The sequence below is a fragment of the Physella acuta genome, unplaced genomic scaffold (genome assembly GCF_028476545.2).
Source record: "Physella acuta isolate Inbredline_101_S28 unplaced genomic scaffold, ASM2847654v3 ptg000640l, whole genome shotgun sequence".
Classification (NCBI taxonomy): domain Eukaryota; kingdom Metazoa; phylum Mollusca; class Gastropoda; family Physidae; genus Physella; species Physella acuta.
Window position 1 is genome coordinate 34,800 of NW_026732159.1, and position 24,666 is coordinate 59,465.

The 24,666-nt window shown below is 39.3% G+C and overlaps 1 protein-coding gene across 1 annotated transcript; it reads left to right on the top strand.

The window, feature by feature from the left end:
• Window positions 1-975: 975 nt before the first annotated feature.
• On the top strand, window positions 976-22,279 carry LOC131948341 (cysteine-rich motor neuron 1 protein-like). Its single transcript, XM_059309918.1, has 4 exons — window positions 976-1,071; window positions 19,910-20,192; window positions 21,034-21,201; window positions 21,636-22,279. Exons 2-4 carry the CDS (start codon window positions 19,916-19,918, stop codon window positions 21,770-21,772), a joined length of 582 nt encoding a protein of 193 aa, XP_059165901.1. The 5' UTR covers window positions 976-1,071; window positions 19,910-19,915; the 3' UTR covers window positions 21,773-22,279.
• The last annotated feature ends 2,387 nt before the right edge of the window (window positions 22,280-24,666 follow it).

Below are 24,666 nucleotides of genomic sequence, written 5' to 3' on the forward strand. Positions count from 1 at the left end.
ATATATATATATATATATATATATATATATATATATATATATATATATATATATATATATATATATATATGAATATATATATATATATATATATATATATATATATATATATATATATATATATATATATATATGTATATATATATATATATATATATATATATATATATATATATATATATATATATATATATATATATATATATATATATATGTGTATATATATATATAACATTCAATTATTTGTATGTTTGTGTACATTGTTTGAACAAACAACAGCCATAAAATCCCCCCCCCCCCCCCAAACTCCACTAGATGTGTGACGTCGTTTATGGGCTGCCCTTGACTTGAAATTGATTTGGTGAATTGTTTGAATTGTTCCCCATGGGGAGATCACTCAATGAGCGGTAAACACAGAGGCGGCTGGGAATATAAAAACTTTGCCACGAGAAAGATGAAGAAACAATTGGTGTTTGTTGTTTATGAGTCTTTTGGGGATTTCCCGATCACTTCTCAACGATTGCTCATAAACTCTTATTGGGTACTAGCTGCATACCCGTGCTCCGCCACGGTAAATCTTTTTTAAATGTACCAACTATATACATAGTGACGCCAAATGTTGGGTAGTTGTGACTCCAGTTAGACTCAACACAATCCATATTGTAAAGACTAAATAAAAAAAAATGTATTAATATCAACTAGTGGAATAAAACGGTGTTTAAGTTACAGGATTTGCGTCCAATATTTCTATGAAGTAATCTACCCTATCACGCCCCTCCACTTCTCATACCCCCCCCCCCCCAGCTACTTCCCGCCACCACCATGCAATGTACCGTTCTTTGATTCTAGCCAGATAAAATTAGAAATCTATTTTTCAAACTCACGCGCAGTCTATCGTCTGCCCATGTCTTCCCATCAGGTACCTGCGTGCCACCACATCAGGTACCTGCACGCCACATCACGGTACCTGCGCGCCACATCACGGCGCAGGTACACCAAGGATCTGTGAGCAACATCGGTGCCCAGGTAGATGTTAGCCGACCACTGGATTTAAGATGCAGCACGTTGTGTGTGAGTACACCTTTAGATTAACGCTAATCCTAGACACCTGTTTCGTGAGGAAAGTTTATTCTTTGACTAATATCCAGAGTTTCAGTTTGTTGTTCAAGTGCTTACTTGTAGGGGGTGGGGGTTGGGGGGTAGACATATATAAAACTATATTGTACTGAACCGCTTTTTAAGAGAAACGCGTAAATAGCCAGGTATGGACTGGGTGTATCTAAGAGGTCCGGGAAACAAAAAGTGCTCCCATCCTGTCTAAAGTTGACTTTCTGAAATTTTTGCCCATCATAGCCTACTGACAGCTTAGGTCTACAACTCCACGGGTCACATTACAAATTGAAATTAATAATAATTACTAAATATATACACATCTTATACATTTATTAATAAGACATAAAAACTTATGAATCGAAGTTACTCAACCAAAATATGATTTCTTACTATAAGTTGTATGTCATCTAAAGCATTATAAGCAGCTTCTTTTAAGCTGGGTATGGTGTCCGCTATATTTAACGCACGATCTAACTTGCGTAGACTATACCCGATAATAGTTTATATGCACTAAAGAGAGGGTTGTATGTTTGAATAAAGAAGTAGTAGTCTGTTTACGCAACACAGAAGAAAAGTAAACAGGTCATTTTTTTGCAGGATTTGCATTTTATAATCTCCTCACTCTTATACACACTTTGAACATCACAGAGCTTGTAGTAAATCGTAAATTCAGTAATTTACTAATTGACAATACATTTTGCAATACCATCGGCTTTTAGACCCCTAAAGAGGTCCGCGTGGTCTAGCAGCGTGGTAGTGTCGTGTGGTCGGGCCGGTAAAGCTCATGGTTGTTAAACCGAAAAGTCTTGAGTTCGAAACCCAGGATAAATGGCCGAAATGGTACACAACAGGTTGACACGTAATACTTAAATGTGCTGGGGGGAATACCGTCAAATATTACACTAAAGATCGAAAAAAAAAAAGATGATGGTAGCGTGTATTCAATGAATATGTGTAAGTTACGGTCAAAGCCCGAAATCGGCCGAATTGGGAACTGGCAATCAAAAGCGGGAACTGGCTAGTATTGACCACGTATGCCAATGTGAGCAGATCATGCGCAGAATAGAAACTCACTTCTGGAATAGTTGTGTGATAACGCCTATTTTAGCTTGTAGAGAACACTCTCTACGTTCAGGCATGTTAAAAAAAGGCTTCGTGAGTCATTGCGACTTGGTCAATATTTGCTGTACGAAGTCACATATCTCCAACATTCGGCGACTCTAACATTACGACATTGGATGGTGTAACTTACGCTATGAATGGACTTGGTATTTTGGATCTGGAATTTTTAGCATCTTGGTGCATTGAGTCTTCAAACCAGCATGACCAAATTCTCTGATTTCTTGTTCATTGTACAATAGAAATTCTCCCTCCGTACACTTCATGGCTTACTCCACCAATTGTGTGGACTTGGTAGACACAAGATCAGAAGAAGGGGCTTCACTACATTGTTTTCACACACGACACAAAGACAGACCTGGATGTTTCTGGTATTTCGGCTGGCCAGTACAGAAAATGTTACATTTTTAAACGGTTTTTAAAAAATTGATTTTTAATCTCTGCGTGTTCAAATTCAAATAACCAGCTAGTTTATTGAAACATATATATGTATATATATATATATATATATATATATATATATATATATATATATATATATATATATATATATATATATATATATATGTTTATTTGTGTATATATGGATATATAGATATATGGAAAAATGTTGTAAACATTGTACAACATTGATTATCAAGTAGGCCTAATTTCCCCATGTTGAATCATTCAAGGGAGACAACACCGATAAGTTTGTTCCCTACTGTCATTTAAAATGTAATAAAATTTAATTAAAACAAAATTAAAATTACATTTTTTTAAATTTAATAACTAAAAAATTAATTTTTATGAGTCATTTATAATACATTGTCCAATTTTTTTACATTTTAGGAAAAATTAAGTAAAAATATTTACTATACTAAAGAAAAACTTAAGGCGGAATTAAGTAACTAGCTATATAGAAATTAGACTGTTGAGATCTAACAGTGTTTCTGATCGCATCTACGACAGCTCATTTTCCTATTTAAATTAGCCAAACAACACAGAAAAAGCAATACAGACTGTAATAGAAAAATTCAACAATTTTGGGAAAGGGAGCGGGGGAAAAATAAACGCAGAAAAATCAAAAGTAATGGGTATAGGTAAATGGAAAGGTAAAGATAACTATCACATAGACATAATAATAACTGACAAACTCAAAATTTATGGAATAACCTATACTAGCGATCCCACAATAAACGACCAAGAAACTTGGACCACACTGAAAAATAAAATAAATCACAATCTAGAAAAATACCAATACTGCAATACAACCATTTTTGCCAGAGCTGCATTAGTAAACAGATATATCATTCCAAAAATAATTTTCGTAGCGACGAACTCTACAATACCCAACTCATTTATTAAAAAAACAAACAAGCACATTAGAGAGTTCATTTTCAAAAATACGATTAGAAACATTAGCCACAAAACCTTAATACAAAATAAATTAAATGGAGGTATAGGGCTACACGACATTCAAACTAAAATAAACACCTTCCGATTAAAACACCTGGATAGAATAAGGATAGAACCACATTATCATCCATTAGCACAATACTACATTGGGTTAAACATAAAGAGCATTTTAAAATTAAACATCATAACACCACACTATGGGGGAAATGACATAGGCAGCTTTTATAAAGAAACGCTAGCAACATTCCAAGGAAACAAAAGCATTATTGGGGAAGACACAAAAAAAAAATATACGACATCCTAATCAAACAACAAGCGACACCCTTATACACGAGAATTAGTTGGGCCAGGGAACACAATATAATAGACATTAAAGATACATTTAGAAACCTACATAATAAACGCATTACACCAAAAGAAAGGGAAATAGCATACAGACTGATTTTTAACACAACTCCAGTTTCACGAAATACAAAGTCAAATCAAAATGTTAAAATAACATGTCAAGCGTGTAAACAAAATATACAAGAAACTGAGAAACACATTTATTTAGATTGTATATTAGTAGAGAAAACAAAGCAAACACTTGCGAAAATATTAAACACCACCAATCAAACAGCCACAACAAATAAAGCAATCACACTTAATTTAATTAACACGACTAGACAAAGAACAGAAGACGAAAACAGACTAGTAGCAATGGCTATTTATAGATCGACTATATGGCAAATTAGGAATAAAGTCAGATATTTTTTCACAAAATACACGGACATCGAGTTAAAAGAAATATTTCAAGCAAGGCTAAGACATAGACTGGAACTCTCACTTAACTGAGAAAAAAAAAGAAATATACAGGAAAGAAATAAATAAAGTATTAATTTTAATTTAGACAGTCTCAAGCCAAACATCACTCGATCAGCCCCCAAGTAAATTAACATTAGAACAGTCTTATGTTTCCCGGGTTTTAAAATGCACAACCTGAATGGTAGAAAGAGATACCCACCTCAACCCCTCCCCCAACACACACACACACTTCCCCCCCCCCCCCCCCACTCAACCGGACTGGCGGACATTTCAAGGTAGCGTGCCCTCATTGCCAAGGGTCAATTTTATGTCATGGGAAGTTTTGGAATGATAGATCAGTACGTGATTACAGAGATCCTTCTCCCACAGTCGTTTCTATTTCTGTCCATGGGTGGCTACAGTGTGAACTTTTGACTCCGCAGCACACTAAACTAAGCAGTGAAGAGAAACCTAGTTTGCACACCTTATTTTAATCTAGTTCTTATGCCATTTTATTTTTTTTCCCTTTGATTATTATATATGCAATTGATGTTCATTGTTCATGTCTTTGATGCTATGTAAAATCTATCAAATATATTATTATTACTGATTTAAATGTTTAAAACAATTGAATTAATAAAAATAAAAATAAAAAAATCTACCCCCTCCTCTCTCCCCCTCTATCCACTTTACCCCCAGACATGATAACCCCACAATCCCTTTAACTGTTCCAACGACCCCACCACCCACCGCAACATCAATATCCAGAACTTATTTAAAGTTCTAAATCTTGTCTCTTTCCCCTCATCTTTCACACTGCAACCTTTTGAAAACTCAATGCGACCACTACAACACCCTTTCAACTAGTCAACTTAAGTTGTTTCCCTACATAGAAAATGCTTCACTGTCCCATTGACCCTCTCTGAAAAATTTCCTTTCCTCTCCCCACCCAGACTTCTGACACTTTCATTTGACCTTCACCCCTTTTACTGTCATCCTTTGCAATTTTTTTTTTATAATCAAATACATGACATCATGTAAATGTTCATTATGTACATTTGCAAAACCTTTCGTTTTCATTTGGTGTTCAAAATTATGTTAAAAAATTTGATGTTGATGTACTTGTTTTAATTGCAAATAAAAGTATTCGAAAGTAAAAAAAAATAAAAAAATAAATTAGCCAATCAAAAAAAAAAAAAAAAATAGCCACCGTCCTTTTTTTTTTTAAATAAATAAAATTAATCTTGTTTTCGACTATTACGTTTATTGGCACAAGTTTCCAAACCAGCCTCTTTCCACTTTTTGAACCAACATGCTCTAAACCCAATGTATGTTATGTATTTATTTACTTATTTAGCTATTTATTTATTATACTCTGTACATCAATGTAACTACCTTGTAAATATCCACTCAAACAGTATGTGATGTTTTTTTATTTGTTTTAAAATTGAAAATAAAAGCATAAAAAAAATTAGCCATCGTCCGTTACGCGTGAATTGTAGGCCTATATTTGAAAAATAAATGTTTATCTCATTTGAGAAAAATATTTTACAAAATAATTATTAGCCAAAACACGATGTTGTTTACTACTCGTTGAAAAAAGAAAAACAGTAACTAAATAGCTAAAAATCCGACACATCCTTACCCTATAACATAGGCTACCAATACCTATTAGAAAAATTAAAAGAAAATCATGTACATTATTAGTCAATACAACACCATGTTTAAATGCCCACACTGATTAAGAGACTTAAATGATTCCGTTAAAAACCTGGCTGTTCAATGGTATTTTTGTAGTTTTTTAAACTAATTTAGATCTTTTCTTTCTTTTTATCAATTTTTAGCCGAGAAAATTGTATACATTTCATAGCGTACGTCTTGATAAGTAGATCTATAGTAGATCTATAGATTTAAATAAAATTTGAATGAAATAGTTCATTTCTTCAAATTCTAAAATTGCAAGATTTGAGAAGCGAAGTTATTGAAGATGACGTCATTAGTATTGTGTATCATCTTCGACATTCGATTTTTAATTCTATTTTTTATCCTACAAACAATGACGCCATTTGTGTTGTGTACTTTCCGTAGTATTAAACTTTTTATTGACATTGTTTCGTAAAGGTATTTTTCTGTTTGATTGACGTCATTGTTTTTTTCCATGGAAGGTTTTTGTGCTATTTATACATTCTCTAGAGCGTTCGTGTCACAACATAAACACTTCTCCGTTTACATAACTAAATTAATTAAAAATGTGTTTCTACATTAGAATATGTCTTTATTTTTATTTTTAAAATCAAAAGCCGTTGGAAATAACAGAGTTGCTTCCCCCAATGATTATATTTCTCTAGTTATGACATATCATATGCCGCTATTTAGTTGTTTTATTTTCTACTTTTCAGTAATTCATAGTTTGTGAATTCGACAGTGCTGCCACTGAAAATATTTGCTTTAAAACACTATCAGTAGGTCGTTAAGGACGCTACTTCCCCCACCCTCCTTTCCCCCAACCCCTACCCTACACCCCCCTCCCCCGTGAAAGCAGCCTCCTCTTAGTTACCTCCCCTAAGTTTAAAATCGTTTCAAACTAAATTATCTGCCCCTAATAGCCGTCACTAAACCCGGCTTTACGATTGTAAACATTTAGCGCGAACCACAGCTCACCAGACCATGTGGGGGTGGGTGTGGTAGGGATATTCTAAGAGAGGAAGAGAGTGGGCTGCTAGGCGCGCTTACAGCTTGGTGTTTTATATATATATATATATATATATATATATATATATATATATATATATATATATATATATATATATATATATATATATATATATATATATATAATTATACGCGTTGCGATTATGTCTTTAACGCTGTGTATTACTAAAACATAAATGATTATATGATTATTTATTTAGTTTTTTTATGTTTTAAAAAGTAAAAAAAAAACGTAGGAGGACTTCTATGGATAAAGCTGTTTGAAAGGGAAGAATGTATGATTTGTTGCGTCTCATTTTACTCTACATATTATCCATGCCGCTTATACAATTTATATTCTTCTTTTATCCCAAATTTATTTTAGCTCTGGTTATAAGTCGATACCCCCTCAACCAACTCCACCGAAAAAGTCCGAAAAATAAAATAGCCCTTTCACTTAATTACTGTATTTTATTTTTTATTTTTGACAGAACATTAAATCATCATTTAATTACACATTGCATTTTCATGTTTAATAATTAAATTGTAATTAGACGGTTTGTATTATGTAAGTAAAACATTTTAAATGAACGATATCAGGGAAAATTACCTCAAGACAAATTATCTTAATGACCAACTGACCATTTTCGATTTAATTAATTTATGATGACGATTTTATAATGTTCCTACCCACAAACCACCTCCTCCAATTACCCCTACCCCACCCCCCACCCCCACACTTTAATAACCAAGAAAGTTAACTCCTATTTTTTAAAGTTTTTTTTTTTTTAACAAGATGAGACAACCCAGGCCTTGTTTAAATTTACATCTGGTGAAGTGGGCTTTGCTGCGCAGGTGGAACCTATCAGCCTCCTCACCCCCACCCTCACTTCTGTAACCGTCCCTCCACCCCTTCTCTCTTCCCCGCACCCACCCTGTACACCCCATCGCAAAGTTTTCAGAGTCGAAAAAAAAAACTTTTATTTTTCTTCTGTTCTTTGCAACGAAAAAAAAAACGATTAAAAACATTTTTGGACTGTAGATCTTACGATGAGGTAGTGTAATTCGACTTGAGATAAAGTTTTCTATAATACGGTACGTAGACAGCATGGATACTACATCCACTTCATCTAGTATCCAATATTATTGAATGCAAGCGCATATATATATATATATATATATATATATATATATATATATATATATATATATATATATATATGTAGCTATGGTAGGCCTAGCTACTAGTTACAAATCGGATAACGAACGAGAAGCCGAGACGCAGTGTTGGTCTGATGCAACCGATAACAGGTGGCTTATTGGGTCGGGCTGATAACAACCTCAAAGCCAACGCGTGCTATTTTGGGAAACGGTACGAGGAGTGAGACGGCCTGTCAACTTTGATTGATAGGATGCAGATGTTATTTTACGGACTGTACGTTAGAACTACGCAACTAGTGGTCGGAGACATCGAGTACAAGTATCGATTACGGAGGAATACAAGTACGGAGACGAGTACGGATACAAGGCATAAATAGGAGGGGACGACTGAACTCGCTCTCTTCCCGTTTGCGAGCTCTCTTCCATCTTCATCGCTCGCTTTAGATCAGTCAGTCTGTGTGACATACTCAAGTTGGTTATATTGTGTTAAGAAGGACACTAGACATGTGGATTCAGTTATATGAAGCCTAGTGAGGACTGTTAGGGGGTCAGTTGATTCAGACTATTATTGTGAAACATTTCTGTTGATTCATTGTGTTATATTGAAGCATTTCTTGATTCATGTAATAAAAGGATCAATAGCGAACCTGCATCTTCGAGTCTTTCTACTGTAGTCGATGTTGTGTAGCATGAGTGGTTCAACTCGTTACAATTGGCGTTGTCGGGCAGGATAGACTCGGGGAAGGTCACATTTGGCGTTGCGAACAGGAAAGATGCAACTAGCCTAGGTCACATTTGGCGTCGTCGGCAGGATGAATTCAACTAGACTTGCCGATTTAGGCACCCATAGTCAACCTAGTTCATAACTGTGTTTAGTGTGTGTGTGAATTCGAACATTCAGGAACTGTGAAAATTGAGGAACGAGGAAAATTTTTCATACACACACGGTAAGAAACGTCTTTTTTTATTTGAAGGAAATAAATAAAAGGGAAAACTGAAATCAGAATCGAGGAAATTGAAAAGAACAGAGATGAGACACCTTTCATTATCATTCTGGCTTGGTGTCACATGCTCTTTTGCTGCTGCAAGCATGTGGCTTAGTATACCCCTAGTTGTAGCACCAACTACCCTGGGGACAGCTATGGTGCTGACCACCAGCATCCAGATAATTGTCATTGGTATCTCCAACTGGGTTGTTGGACAAATACTGGGCAAAGATGGCAACCAAGATATGGATGTAACTCTTGGACACTGGAAATGTGTCATGAGCTCCCTTTTGGGCAACACTATCTGCTGCATAGCTGCAACATTTTTCCTTGGTGTGAGTGGCAGACGCGGGAGTGATATTTTAGATATCGGAAAGGAACAAAAACTCCTGCTGGCCCAACAATCTGAGTCAGATAAGATAGGCAACGGTAAGGATGACCCTTTGCCTCCAGATGGACCAGGACAAAATTTGGACAAAAAGCCGATCCATATTGTGGTCCTGCCCAGTGAGTCCCACATCAACAAATTTTACGGGGACGGTAATCCAACTTTAACCAACAGGTTCAGCGAAGAGGTCAGGGCTGCCTGGGCCGCGAGAAACATGTCACCAGAGGAAAGATTAAGACTGCTGATGGGAAGTATAGGAGAGACGGTCAGGGCAGAGGTAAAATGCCACGATAAAACCGTCCAATCAGATCCAGATAAGGTGCTGGATCTGATTATGGAGACCTTTGGGGAGAGACGGTCGGGATCGCAACTGCTATCAGGGTTCGTAGGCTTAAGGCAGAGAATGGCAGAGAGTGTGATGGAGTACTCACATCGGATGAACAGGGCCTTTGATTCGGTAAAGGGCAAAATACCGGACATTGATGTACGCCTACTGAGGGACCAGTTCATCGAGGGGCTAGCAACCCCGATCCTAAGAAGAGAGTTGAAAGAGGAGGTCCACAAAGACCCGCAGTTGACCTTCCTTCAGGTCAGGAACTCAGCGATCCGCAGGTCCGAGGATGAGGACCAATCGAACTGTTCGGTGGATAAAGTCTCTGTGCCTGAACAGAGACAACCCCCACCCACAGGGGCCGACACGATGGAGACCATGATGGCTCAACTGTTGGCCCACCTAGTTAAAGTTGACCAACGATTGGAGAGGTTAGAAAGCAGGTCAACAGCTGAGAATCAGGGCAAAAACGGGACAAAACAGAGACAGGTTGGACAGCCGCGACCGGCCGCTCCATCACTCCAACGGACGGCTGACGGTCGACCAATTTGTTTGTCCTGTTCACAACCCGGACATATGGCACGGTACTGTCCGGTGAAACGATCACCCTCTGTAAGGCAGGTCAAGGCTACAGAGCGGCGAGGTAATGACTTGGTAAACAAAATGACAAAGAAACACAGTAAGGAGAAAAAGAAAGGTAAAACACAACTAATAGAAAAAATGAACTGTGAAATGAACTGGGATGTTGAAAAGTTTCAAGTGAACAATTTGTTGGTAGAGAAAAATGATGATAAGAAGAAAATTGGTAGACTTAATAAAGGAATTCAAAGTCTAACCAGGAAACTGGATAGGAAAAGTTCATGCAAATCGAAAGCACAGGAGAAATGTTCATCTTTAAAGTGTCTGTTATCGGAAGAAGTAAATAAAAAGAGTAGACAACAGAACAGTGTTGGCAAACTAGAAGAAATGAAAGAGTCTCAAACAAGACTTGAAGAGAAATTATCCGATATTGAAAAAGAACTTCAAAGTACAGCAAGGCTGGGATCCATCGAACAGCGATGGGCAGCAGAATTGGCACTCGTTGACCTAGAGAGAAAACATCGCCCGGGGCGGTCCAATGGCAATGCGGACGCCTTATCAAGGAATCCTTACGAGAGACCGGGCGATGAGGAAGAAACGCTGACAGGAATATGTGAGGTCAGAGCGTCAACAGATATCCCTCATGGGGTACAAGTGATGCAAAACGGGCAGACCGGGGTGGAGCACATATCCACAGAGCCCGGACTTATGGACAGTAGTGATTTTAACGGCCTTAATCACCAAAAGATAAGAGAGGCCCAGAGAACGGATAGTGGCTTACAACCGCTATTGAAATACGTCCAGGAACAAAAATTCCCAGGAAGAAGGGAAAGAGAACAATTTGGTCGAGAAACAAAGAAAATACTGAGTCAGTGGGACCGTCTCAGTATAGAGGATGGTGTTCTCATGCGGAGAATTCATGACCAAATTGATGGGACAATACACCAGGTGGTGGTGCCTGGACAGTTAAGAGAAGAAGTGCTAAGGTTGGCACATGACAGGGCAGGACACCAGGGTCAGGACAGGACGCACAAAATATTACGACGGAGGTGTTACTGGCCCAATATGGAAATGGAGGTCAAACGCCATTGTGAGGCTTGTGTGAGGTGTCAGCATGCGAAAATGCCAGTTGTAAAAATGAGACAGCCATCAGGACACCTACTAGCGACAAAACCACTAGAGATTGTGGCTATGGACTTTACGTCGTTGGAGCAATCATCGGATGGGACGGAACATGTGTTGGTAATGACTGATGTATTCACCAAATGGACGGTGGCGGTGCCCACGCGAGATCAGACCGCCAAAACAGTGGCAAAGGTCTTAATAGAACATTGGTTCATCAAATATGGCATACCAAGACAATTACACTCTGACCAAGGAAGGGCTTTCGAGTCAGAAGTAATTAACCAACTGTGCAGCCACTACGGGATCAACAAATCTAGAACAACCACATTTAATCCGAAAGGAAACGGACAGTGTGAACGGTTCAACCGCAGCATGCATGATTTGCTGCGTACGCTAGAACCTGAACAGAAAAAACGTTGGCCTGATTTTCTCCCAGAGTTGGTATATCTATACAACTGCACACCCCATGCCACAACCGGCTTTACGCCATACATGTTGCTGTTCGGACGGGAGGCTCGACTCCCTCTTGATTTGTTCCTAGGAAAAAGGGAGAGTATGACTGGCTCATACACCGCACTGGAATATGTGAATGAACATATGAGAAGAATTAGAGAAATGTACAGGGTAGTACAGGAAAGACTAGAACATGAATCTCGGCGAAGGGAACCGCCGATACAGACGAAGGACCCGCCACTCAAACTGAACGACAGGGTATTACTGCGTAGCCACCCGTTAGGCAGAAACAAAATCCACGATCTCTGGGGACAGGAGATATGGCAAGTCGTGGAGATGCCTAAAGTAGCAGGTGGCCCCTTTAAGATAAGACCCATCGATCACGCCAAACCGGATCGGTGGGCGAATATTGCTCAATTAAAGAAATATTGGAATAGGCAAGAAGAGCAGTTACACACAAGGAAATCCAAGACAATTAGGGAACCGGAAACGATAACGGAAATTCACATACCCATCCCGGAACCATATCACCATCAACAGAACAACCGCGATACACAAGTGGAGGATAACGGCAACAAAGAGGATCCCGTTCCTTCCAGAAGCAGAGAGACAGTAGACCATCAGATAAGTGGTCCGCGGAGAAGTTTGAGGAACAGAAGGAAGACGAAATTTTTTGTCAGCAACCATCAAGTCTTTCATGGTCGTGCTGGTATGAGAACAGACGGTTCAAAAAGCTATAAAAGTGAACTGGTGAAGGCACCAAACGAAAAGGGTGGATGTGAATTCTAGAACTGTTTTGTGTCTCAGGAAGATGATGTAGACACAGTTGATACGTGAAATAGGTATAACTGTCAATCGTTTACGAATGGGACGTCGTGGACAGTGAGTGGAACAATAAAAATTTTTTTACGATTATGCGATTGACTTTGGAGAAGTGCACCGGCCAGGCGTTGTTTGTGGTTTAAAACACACAAAAAAAGCAGGGGTGGATGTAGCTATGGTAGGCCTAGCTACTAGTTACAAATCGGATAACGAACGAGAAGCCGAGACGCAGTGTTGGTCTGATGCAACCGATAACAGGTGGCTTATTGGGTCGGGCTGATAACAACCTCAAAGCCAACGCGTGCTATTTTGGGAAACGGTACGAGGAGTGAGACGGCCTGTCAACTTTGATTGATAGGATGCAGATGTTATTTTACGGACTGTACGTTAGAACTACGCAACTAGTGGTCGGAGACATCGAGTACAAGTATCGATTACGGAGGAATACAAGTACGGAGACGAGTACGGATACAAGGCATAAATAGGAGGGGACGACTGAACTCGCTCTCTTCCCGTTTGCGAGCTCTCTTCCATCTTCATCGCTCGCTTTAGATCAGTCAGTCTGTGTGACATACTCAAGTTGGTTATATTGTGTTAAGAAGGACACTAGACATGTGGATTCAGTTATATGAAGCCTAGTGAGGACTGTTAGGGGGTCAGTTGATTCAGACTATTATTGTGAAACATTTCTGTTGATTCATTGTGTTATATTGAAGCATTTCTTGATTCATGTAATAAAAGGATCAATAGCGAACCTGCATATTCGAGTCTTTCTACTGTAGTCGATGTTGTGTAGCATGAGTGGTTCAACTCGTTACAATTGGCGTTGTCGGGCAGGATAGACTCGGGGAAGGTCACATTTGGCGTTGCGAACAGGAAAGATGCAACTAGCCTAGGTCACATATATATATATATATATATATATATATATATATATATATATATATATATATATATATGTATATATATATATATTTATATTTATATATATATATATTCAACATTTAAAAATAATTTCTTTAATTGCTTGTTTTTAAGATAGCAAAAAATTAACGGGTGGGCAGATTAAAGTAATGGATACTAGTTATGAGACGCATTTTTTTTCTTAGTATTCAAAATCAATTTCAAATGCTTATTGTTTTTCTCGGTTAGTTCAAATATATTATAAAGCAAAAATAGAACTCATAAACTCATACTAGTTCTAGCACATCGATTAAAGATGGGGGTGGGGGTCTAGGATATATATAACAGATGGGAGTGGGGTCTAGGATATACATAATATATGGGGGTGTGGTCTAGGATATAAATAACAGATGGGGTGGGGGTCTAGGATATAGACGAGTTTGGTCTAGTTTGAGTTTACTAGACACGACGTTTTTCTGCCTAGTGTGAGCAAATAATCAGCATGCCTAGACGTCTAGATCCCCGTGGTGGGACCCAAGACTTAACTCACTCTAACCTGGTTTTATTTTAACTTCATAAATAAGTTTATATCCCTGGCCAGACCACCGTTTGCCTTTACCCCTCCCCCCCCCCACCCCATCTAGACAAATGTTGGCTGGTGTCCCACGTGTTGGCCTTATTTTACAAGGTGGCCAGGATCACATGTTGGCCTACGATTAAATGTTGGCCTAACATTATATGGTAGCCTAAGATTACATGGTGACTTAACTGCGTATGTTGGCCTAACATAGGTGGCCAAATTTTATTTTGGCCTAACATAGGTGCCCTAATTTTATATTTTGGCCTAACATAGATGACTTAACTTCGTATGTTGGCCGAACATAGGTGGTCTAATTTTATTATTTTGGCCTAACATAGGTGGTCTAATTTTATATGTTGGCCTAACATAAGTGGCCTTATTTTACATGGTGGCCTAACTACATATGTTGGCCTAACATTGGTGGTCTACCATAACATGTTGGGCTAACTCCACCTAATGGCCTAACTATACACCTTGGCCCAATTTCACATAATGGTTTAACCTTACATCTTGGCCCAACTTCACATAATGGCTTGACTTGACTAAGTCCTCTTTGCTCCTTATGGAACATAGGGCCTCCACCATTTCCTTCCATTTCTTCCGATCCCCGGCTAATAATTTTGTCATCTCCCAAAACATCCCTGTTGGCAACTTCACATAATGGCCCCACTTTACACGCTGGCCTAACTCCACATGTTAATCTAACTTCCCATTTTGGCCAAGCTTCACATAGTGGCTCAGCTTACAAGTTTGGCCAGATTTATTATTTTAATCAAAGTTTTATTAAGAATGACATACTAGTGGCAAAAACATTCAGGCAGATTCCTTCTACTCATCAGTGTTTCTTTCGGACATTTTTCTCCAGGGGATGGCACTTCAAACGTTCAGAGGGGGGGGGGGAGGTTAGTGGACGGACAAAGATTGTAGGATATATTTTTATATCCTACAATCTCCGGAGAGTTCTCAAAGAAACTCTGTTTTTTATAAACTACCTCTACAGAGTCATCTATATCTCTCCGACCTCTCCTTTCTGTCTCGTCATGTCCTCCTCCCTCCATCAAATCTCATTCCCCCCCCCCCTCTCCAGACACTTTTTTCCTTTAACTACCTTGCCCACACCGCAACACCCAAAAAACGAAAGTTATAAAAGTATCATTGCGCGCGTCCCAAGCAGACAACGGATGCATGTAACACTCCGCAGAGTTGCACTTCTTCCCCAGAGTTTTATTTTTTGTTTAACTAACGACTAACTTCGTTTCCTGCAAGTGCTTCTGATTTTTTCTGCCGCCCTCGTGCGCGCGCACATGTTACTGCTTCCGCGCATGCGCAAATTCATTAAGAAACGCTGGAGGTTGGCCACGTGATCAGCACGCGTTCTATGACGTCATGAATTATCTCCCCCCCCCCCCCCCCCCTCCCCGTTTCTTATTAAATTATGTAGACCCTTGGTTGGATTTAGACATTTAGTTCTTTGCTTCAAGCTTACAAATACGACTTTCTAACACCTCCCCCCCCCCCCCCCACACACACTAATTCCCTATCCTGCCTTATTGGACCCACGTGCGTCGAAGAAATGAACAGAAAAAAAACATACTGCAACATCTTTGAACCAGTTGTTAAATATTTTTTTACAACGCCCTCAAAAAAGCCTCTCCAGGTGTTTTCTTTACATAATTCACAAGAAAACAAAGTCAGTTGAAAACAATTTCATTCACAACAACGGCCGACAACTATAAAGGGAAATGTAGGTCTAGATACAGATTATATTTGTTTCCCTTGGTATTTCTTAAATCACTGAATTTATACTTGGCTAGTCATTGTACAAGCTTAGGATTGGGATTAGTCATACAAAAAATGTAAGCATTCATTACGCTTTTTTTTGTTAGTTTAGTTTCTGACTTGCTTCTAAAGCTTCTAAAAAAAATTGAAACGAAGAATGGCTAATTAATGTATGTATGGCGACTAATGTAGGTATCAATAGTATCATTCGCAAGTTAATGTATGAATGACTTGTAAGCTTGGGTAGAGCTAATCCAATTTCGGTTCATTTTATTTACTTTTTAAAAAATGGAACAGCTTTTTAAATATTACGGCTGCTTAAATTGTTAAAGCTCTTTTAAATCTAATGAATGTTAGGCTGTTTTTTAAACGTTAGGCTGTTTCAAATTTTACGGCTGTTTAAAATATGTTGCTTTCATTGTCACACTCTTTTTAAATGTTACGGCTGTTTTAAATGTTAAGGCGGTTGTAAATTTTACGTGTGTTTTAAATGCAACGGCTGTTTTAAATGTTACGTCTGTTTTAAATGTTAAGGCGGTTGTAAATGTTACGGCTGTTTTAAATGTTACGTCTGTTTTAAATGTTAAAGCTGTTTTAAATGTTAAAGCTGTTTTAAATGTTACGGCTGTTTTAAATGTTAAGGAGGTTGTAAATGTTACGGCTGTTTTAAATGTTACGTCTGTTTTAAATGTTAAAGCTGTTTTAAATGTTAAAGCTGTTTTAAATGTTACGTCTGTTTTAAATGTTAAAGCTGTTTTAAATGTTACAGCTGTTTTAAATGTTACGTCTGTTTTAAATGTTAAAGCTGTTTTAAATGTTAAAGCTGTTTTAAATGTTACGTCTGTTTTAAATGTTAAAGCTGTTTTAAATGTTACAGCTGTTTTAAATGTTACGTCTGTTTTAAATGTTAAAGCTGTTTTAAATGTTACTGCTGTTTTAAATGTTACGGCTGTTTTAAATGTTAAAGCTGTTTTAAATGTTAAAGCTGTTTTAAATGTTACGTCTGTTTTAAATGTTACATCTGCTTTAAATGTTACGGCTGTTTTAAATGTTAAAGCTGTTTTAAATGTTAAAGCTGTTTTAAATGTTAAAGCTGTTTTAAATGTTACATCTGCTTTAAATGTTACGGCTGTTTTAAATGTTAAAGCTGTTTTAAATGTTAAAGCTGTTTTAAATGTTACATCTGCTTTAAATGTTACGGCTGTTTTAAATGTTACTGCTGTTTTAAATGTTACAACTGTTTTAAATGTTACGTCTGTTTTAAATGTTAAAGCTGTTTTAAATGTTACAGCTTTTTAAATGTTACAGCTGTTTTAAATGTTACGGCTGTTTTAAATATTCCGGCTTATGAGTTCCACGTCTCAGCATCCAGAGCTGGAATCAAGTTGAGCCAACTTTAAATGATCTGCACGTGCACATGTTCACGTGCAACTCATTAACGCGCGCAACGAACTATTGACTTGAGCACTGGCGTGTGTATCCAACACACTCACACACACACAATCACACTCACTCACACACCCACACCCACTCACACCCACTCACACACACTCACTCACACACACACTTACACATACACACACTCACACACACTAACACACACTCACACACATACTCACTCACACACACTCACACACACACTCACACACACATGCACTTAACCACTCGCACTTGTCCCCACACACTCTGGTAACCATAGCGACATGGACCAAGTCTGAGATTCTTTCAGGGTTAACCTCCAGATGTAAGAACAATACATTTTAATTAGCTCAGCTTCTAAGCTCAAAGTGAGTACTAATTGAGTCAAAAATAATATGGACTGGACCATTCAGTACAAATGTTCGGACTAAAACTTGCGGTAATGATAAACGATGAACAATTTCTTCTTATTGGTGCATGCTGAGCCATGGACCAGTCCCACTACCTCCCACCCCAGTGTTTCTTTCAGACTTTTTAGTTTCAGGGGTGGGGGGGGGGACAATTTTTTTCCGGAGAGGGGGCACTTGTAAAAGTTTAAATTGGATTTTATTTCGTTCTCGAATCATGTCTACCACCCACCCCCGAAGAGTTGCCTGAAAGAAACACTGTTCCACCTGGAAAAATAAAAATAAACGACATGCATGATATCCCCTTGGAAAAAAATTGTGCCATGTTTCAGCTTTCTAGTGATATGTGAATCCCTCTTAAATTATAAAAATGTCTAGGCCTATTATTCGCTTTTTTTTTACGCGTTGTTCAGAGTGGGGAGGGGGGGGGAGAAATCGGGTAAGAGGTGGCTGATGAATTGTATCTGCTATACCTTGTCAGTCTACATCCAGTGTTATTGGCTACTTAAGCTCTACCTGTCTTGAAGCATCAGACAATAACATCTCACCTTTATTTCCCAGGTAAATGCCATCTGCAGGGGATTATGGGATTAACAGTAAAGAATTAGCTTTAGAAGGGATTAACGTTCACGTTGTAAAGATTTGGTAACGTGTAAACAAATTTTATTTTACATTTTTCCTGTTGATATTATTTTTATCACATGTGGTTTAAAGCTGCAGTTAGCCTTCAGTGCTTCACTTAATATCAACGTTGACAAATCCCCCCCCCCCCCCATTACAACTTCACCTAACAATCCATGCCAAGAATGAAAAAGCCTTTGTCTTGTAGATGACAGTCATAAAACACATCTGACGGATCTAATTTGGTTGAGAGGGGGGGGGGGGGGGTTGGTGGATTTACGTGGGTCAGAAAATCATAATCCAATAGTTGAACTCGAGTTAGCTCTAGAATTAATCCCTCCCACGCGTGATGTGGCATTGACAGACATTTCCTTTTCAATGATGGTGATTATGGAAGGCTAGAAATTGGCACATGCCACTGTGTTTGTGCCCCCCCCCCCCCACCACATTTCCTCTTCAATGTCCCGGTAATTATGGTAGTGTTTCATGTTTGTCCACCCCCACCCCCCACACACAAACACAATCCACCCCCTTACACACACACAATCACCCCCACACTCACAATCTACTCCCACACACAATCACCCCCACCCCCCCACACTCATAAGCCACCCCCACATACACAATCCACCCCCCCCCTATCACATTTCGTCTTCAATGCCCCGGTAATTATGGTAGTGTTTCATGTGTGTCCACCCCCCCCCCCCACACACACACAATCCACCCCGCACTCACAATCCACCCCCACACTCACAATCCACCCCACACACTCACAATCCACCACACACACACACACACAATCACTCGTGGTTGCTAAACCGAGAAACATCGAGTTCGAACACTCGGACAGATGAGGCTCGATAGCTGGGGACAGCAACTCCTCTAGTAGAGACAACTCCAAAATCAAACAACTGCTAATTTATACTACTAGTTTGTTCTAGGTTGGACACAAATCCAATGGATGGAAGCAAACCCAAAAACGTAGATATATGTACCTAATTGTGTTTGAAGGAATTCCAAAACTAAAATTAAGAAAACAAAAAAAGAAGTCAAGGGGGAAAAGACATAATTTAGGGGAGCTAACCATTAAAATATAAGCATTTTGATTTTTTGCGATTGTTTCCCTTGCATGTAAAAATGCATTTTGCAATTTTAATGTACATAAAAATAAAGTATAATGTCTTACAAAGAAAATATTCTGTAATACAATGTTTGAATTAAATTTTTAAATTATTTTTTTATTCATTGCAGAAAAAAATGACAATCTTCATTCTCTTGATACTCTCTGTCTGGGCGCTGCCTACGGACGGGGCAGTGGCTAAGGACGAACATGGATGTGAGCTGGAGGGCAGGACGTACGCTGCAGGGTCCAGGTTCGCGCCCAACTCGTGCACGACCTGCGAGTGTCCCCTCCACGGGGGCGTGGCCGAGTGCGTGACGCGGGAGTGCGTGCAGGACCAGAACTGCGTGCAGTACAGCATTCAGTCGGACGAGTGCTGCCCCACCTGCGTGGAGGTGGGCTGCCGTCATACGGGTAGGTCACGTGGTCAAATCGTGACGCCATCCAAATCATGACGTCATCCTAATAATGAAGTCCTCCAAAAATCATGACGTCATACACATCATGACGTCATCCGAATCATGACGTCACACAGTTAATCACGTCAGTCTTGACATCCCATGCATTCGAGATTTTAGAAAAATATGTTTAAATCTTTAAAAAAACATTATAAACCGTACTGACCCCCCCCCCCATACCTTTTTACTCGAATTCCAGTGTTCTAAGGCGATCACGTGAAACACGCCAACAAAATACGCTGGATTTACCAAAGTACTGGTTGCTATTGAGACTAAATACTTAGGTATAAATATCTATGAAAGTGAGCCTTCACATTTATACCTTGGTGGAACAAATCACGAGATAACTATTAAAAGTGAGACCTCTAGATATCAGAGCGACCACAGAAGTAATTTGTTTATAACGTCAACACAGACGGTGGAGGGGTGGTGGTCATGAAAAGTCGAGATTAGTGGAAGCGTAAACTAGAATGTATTCATGGTGAGGCCTTATCCCATAAAGAGGCTGTATTCCATAATGGGTGTTACAGACTGCTACCAGGAAGTATCGAGAGTTCGACTCAGACGAGTCTGTAGGATGTCCCTGATCCAACCCCAGCTCTGATGAATACTTGACTTATGGAAAATAAAAGCGACTGGGCATAATGCTGGCCACACCACTGCTTCATATGCCAAGGTCATGAAACAGATGAACTCTACCTCATCTGCCTAAATGGATCGCGAGGTCTAAAGAGAAATCTTTACTTTACCGACACAAACACTCACTCGATATAAAATCTCTTGATTTCTGTTCACAGACGGGAAACTGTTTCATCAAGGGGAGGTGATCCGTAACGAGGCTTGTGTTCGCTGCTACTGTCCCTTTGGTGGCGGGAACCCGGTGTGTGACGTCACGTCCTGCCCGTTGTCCCAATGTGTTGACCCCGTGAGTGTGCCTGGTGTGTGCTGCCCCATCTGCCCTAATGGTGAGTACCGTTTCACGTCCGTTAGATATTTCTTAAATGAAAGGAATTTGAGGTAAGGAAAAGCTTATTAAAATGAATGCTGGGGAATACAACAAATCCTAGAATTTTAGAAATACAAACAAACACACACACACACACACACATACATATGTGTGTGTGTGTGTGTGTGTGTGTGTGTGTGTGCAAAGCACACTGACCTTTCGTCCATGGAATTGGCTAGCCAATGTCCGAATTCAAGATAAATGGATGGTGATATTGGCACGCATTAGCCAACTTCGGGTTTTGGCCGTAACACACACACACATACATACATACACACACACACACACACACACATATATATATATATATATATATATATATATATATATATATATATATATATATATATATATATATATATATATATTCCCACATGATATTTCTTTGCCCAGGTCCTAACTGTCAGATTGGAATCCTGACTCTGCCCATTGGTCAGTCTATTCTTGTAGAGGGAGCCACGTGTACCTGTGAAAGTTTTATTGACGTTGACGGAATCAAACGGACATTAGCGAGATGCAACAAGAGCTAAAGGCAGGAGCTTAAGACCGAGATCAACCCACACAATGGCTGGTATGGGACACGGTGTTCACATAAACACACACTGCCTGTTTACATTGTGCCTTAAACACAAAGCAAGATGTTCATGTTACATGGACTAAACCTTAATCACCCGGTCAAACGAATGGAATCCACGCATTCATCACACGGATAAATAAAGAAAATTTGTTTACAGATACAAAGCTAGCAAGAATTTATATAGCTATCAATGTGCCTTTGTCTATAATTAATTAATTAATTAATTTTTGTTGCTTTATTCGGGTGTATCTATTGATTGTTATACTTCTTAAATAAAACTAAGATTAAACTAAGAAGTTTTTTCTTCACTTCACAATGTAAATGAAGTTTCCTTATATTGGCTTCATCAAAAATGATAAAATTGCATTTTATCTTGATTACTTGTGAACGAGTGAACCTGTTTTTCAGACCGCGATGTAACACGGTCTCTGAGCCAACTCAGCACCAGTGGGTATCTGGCATAGTTTGGTTAAATCTAATGCAGCAAATCGCTGTACTGGTAGCAGACTGGCTAAAAACATAGACAAGTCTACTTCATCTGCCCTTTGGGTGACTAGATCTATGAGTTATTTCCACATAGCTATTTTGTATAGAAATGGACAAGGGCACATAACTCACGTCAGTTTGTCAGGGCAAATTAGTGTAACGATAGAAGTAGAAAAATATTGTATTTTAAATCAGCAAGAAACGTAATTCTCGGAATTTAAATCTCCTTCAATTAAAACTAGGTCTAACCGAAAAGGAAAATAAAATTGAAAGCAAAAAAGTAAAATTTGTCCTGGTTTTAACCCGTATACGCCAGTTGCTAGCAGTTGAAAAATGTCAATATTTAAGTTCAGCCTCTCTTCTCTGCTTAAGTTATTTCAACACACACGTGACCTCCTTGGTTTTCTTAGAGTTCAAATTTCAGTTGGTGATGAAGACTGAGACATTCTAAAGGGGTAAGGAGAACATGAGATTTAGTGGCGAATAGTTTGCGTACGGTGGCGAAGAAGATGATGTTGCGAACATTTTCTGCATGACGGCGAAATAATAATGGTCAGTGGCGAACATTTAGAACACAATTGCTCTAAAGTACAACAAAATCTAGAGTAGAAGACAACATTATAAAGCAGACCTGCTGTGATGGGGACAAAACCCATTCTCATTAAAAATAAGGAATAAACACAAAAGTTCTTTTTGTCCATCTTTTTAATATAAACAACAGGGGATTGAGCTTTGCTCATACTTATGGGGTTGGGTCTTCTGGGGACTCATAGACTCAAGGGACTGTGACTGGGGACTCATAGACTCAAGGGACTGGGACTGGGGACTCATAGACTCAAGGGACTGAGACTGGGGACTCATAGACTCAAGGGACTGGGGACTCATAGACTCAAGGGACTGGGGACTCATAGACTCAAGGGACTGGGGACTCATAGACTCAAGGGGCTGAGACTGGGGACTCATAGACAAGGGACTGAGACAGAGGACTCATAGACTCAAGGGACTGAGACTGGTGACTCATAGACAAGGGACTGAGACAAGTGACTCATAGACTCAAGGGGCTTAGACTGGGGACTCATAGACTCAAGGGACTGAGACTGGGGACTCATAGACTCAAGGGACTGAGAAAGGGGACTCATAGACTCAAGGGACTGAGACTGGGGACTCATAGACTCTGGGGACTCATAGACTCAAGGGACTGGGGACTCATAGACTCAAGGGACTGAGACTGGGGACTCATAGACAAGGGACTGAGACAGGTGACTCATAGACTCAAGGGGCTTAGACTGGGGACTCATAGACTCAAGGGACTGAGACAGGGGACTCATAGACTCAAGGGACTGAGACTGGGGACTCATAGACAAGGGACTGAGACTGGGGACTCATAGACTCAAGGGACTGAGACTGGGGACTCATAGACAAGGGACTGAGACAGGGGACTCATAGACTCAAGGGACTGAGACAGGTGACTCATAGACTCAAGGGACTGAGACTGGGGACTCATAGACAAGGGACTGAGACAGGGGACTCATAGACTCAAGGGACTGAGACTGGGGACTCATAGACTCAAGGGACTGAGACAGGGGACTCATAGACTCAAGGGACAGACTGGGGACTCATAGACTCAAGGGACTGAGACAGGGGACTCATAGACTCAAGGGACTGAGACTGGGGACTCATAGACAAGGGACTGAGACAGGGGACTCATAGACTCAAGGGACTGAGACTGGGGACTCATAGACTCAAGGGACTGAGACAGGGGACTCATAGACTCAAGGGACTGAGACAGGGGACTCATAGACTCAAGGGACTGAGACTGGGGACTCATAGACAAGGGACTGAGACAGGGGACTCATAGACTCAAGGGACTGAGACTGGGGACTCATATCTCTCATTTCTACTGCCACTAGTGGCTAAGATTCCTCCATGGAATAAGCGGTTGTCCAGACTGTATCTGCCCCCCCCCCCCCCTCACATTTTCTTACAATATTAAGCATTTTAAACGAATTAGCTTTTAAAAACCTTATTTCAATATCTGAACAATTTAAGTTACGATAGTTACAGATAATACGAAGAATTGGTCGTTGTATTTTTGGAATGTACATCTTTTTGCACTAAAAAGAAGAAAGTTTACCCCCTACCCCCGACCGAAATGGAATTTATAAAGTACATATTATATACTTTAACAGTGTCCGCCTCCACCCGGAAAGTTTTGTCCGCTCCCTTCCTCCTACCCCGAAAACATCAAGTGCTCCTTTCCCCCCACCCCTTAGGAAAATTTTTGAAAGAAACAATGTATGTGTATCGCAACAACAGTAGCTCTTAATTGTTAAAAAATGTTTGCGACCGAACGAAAGGATT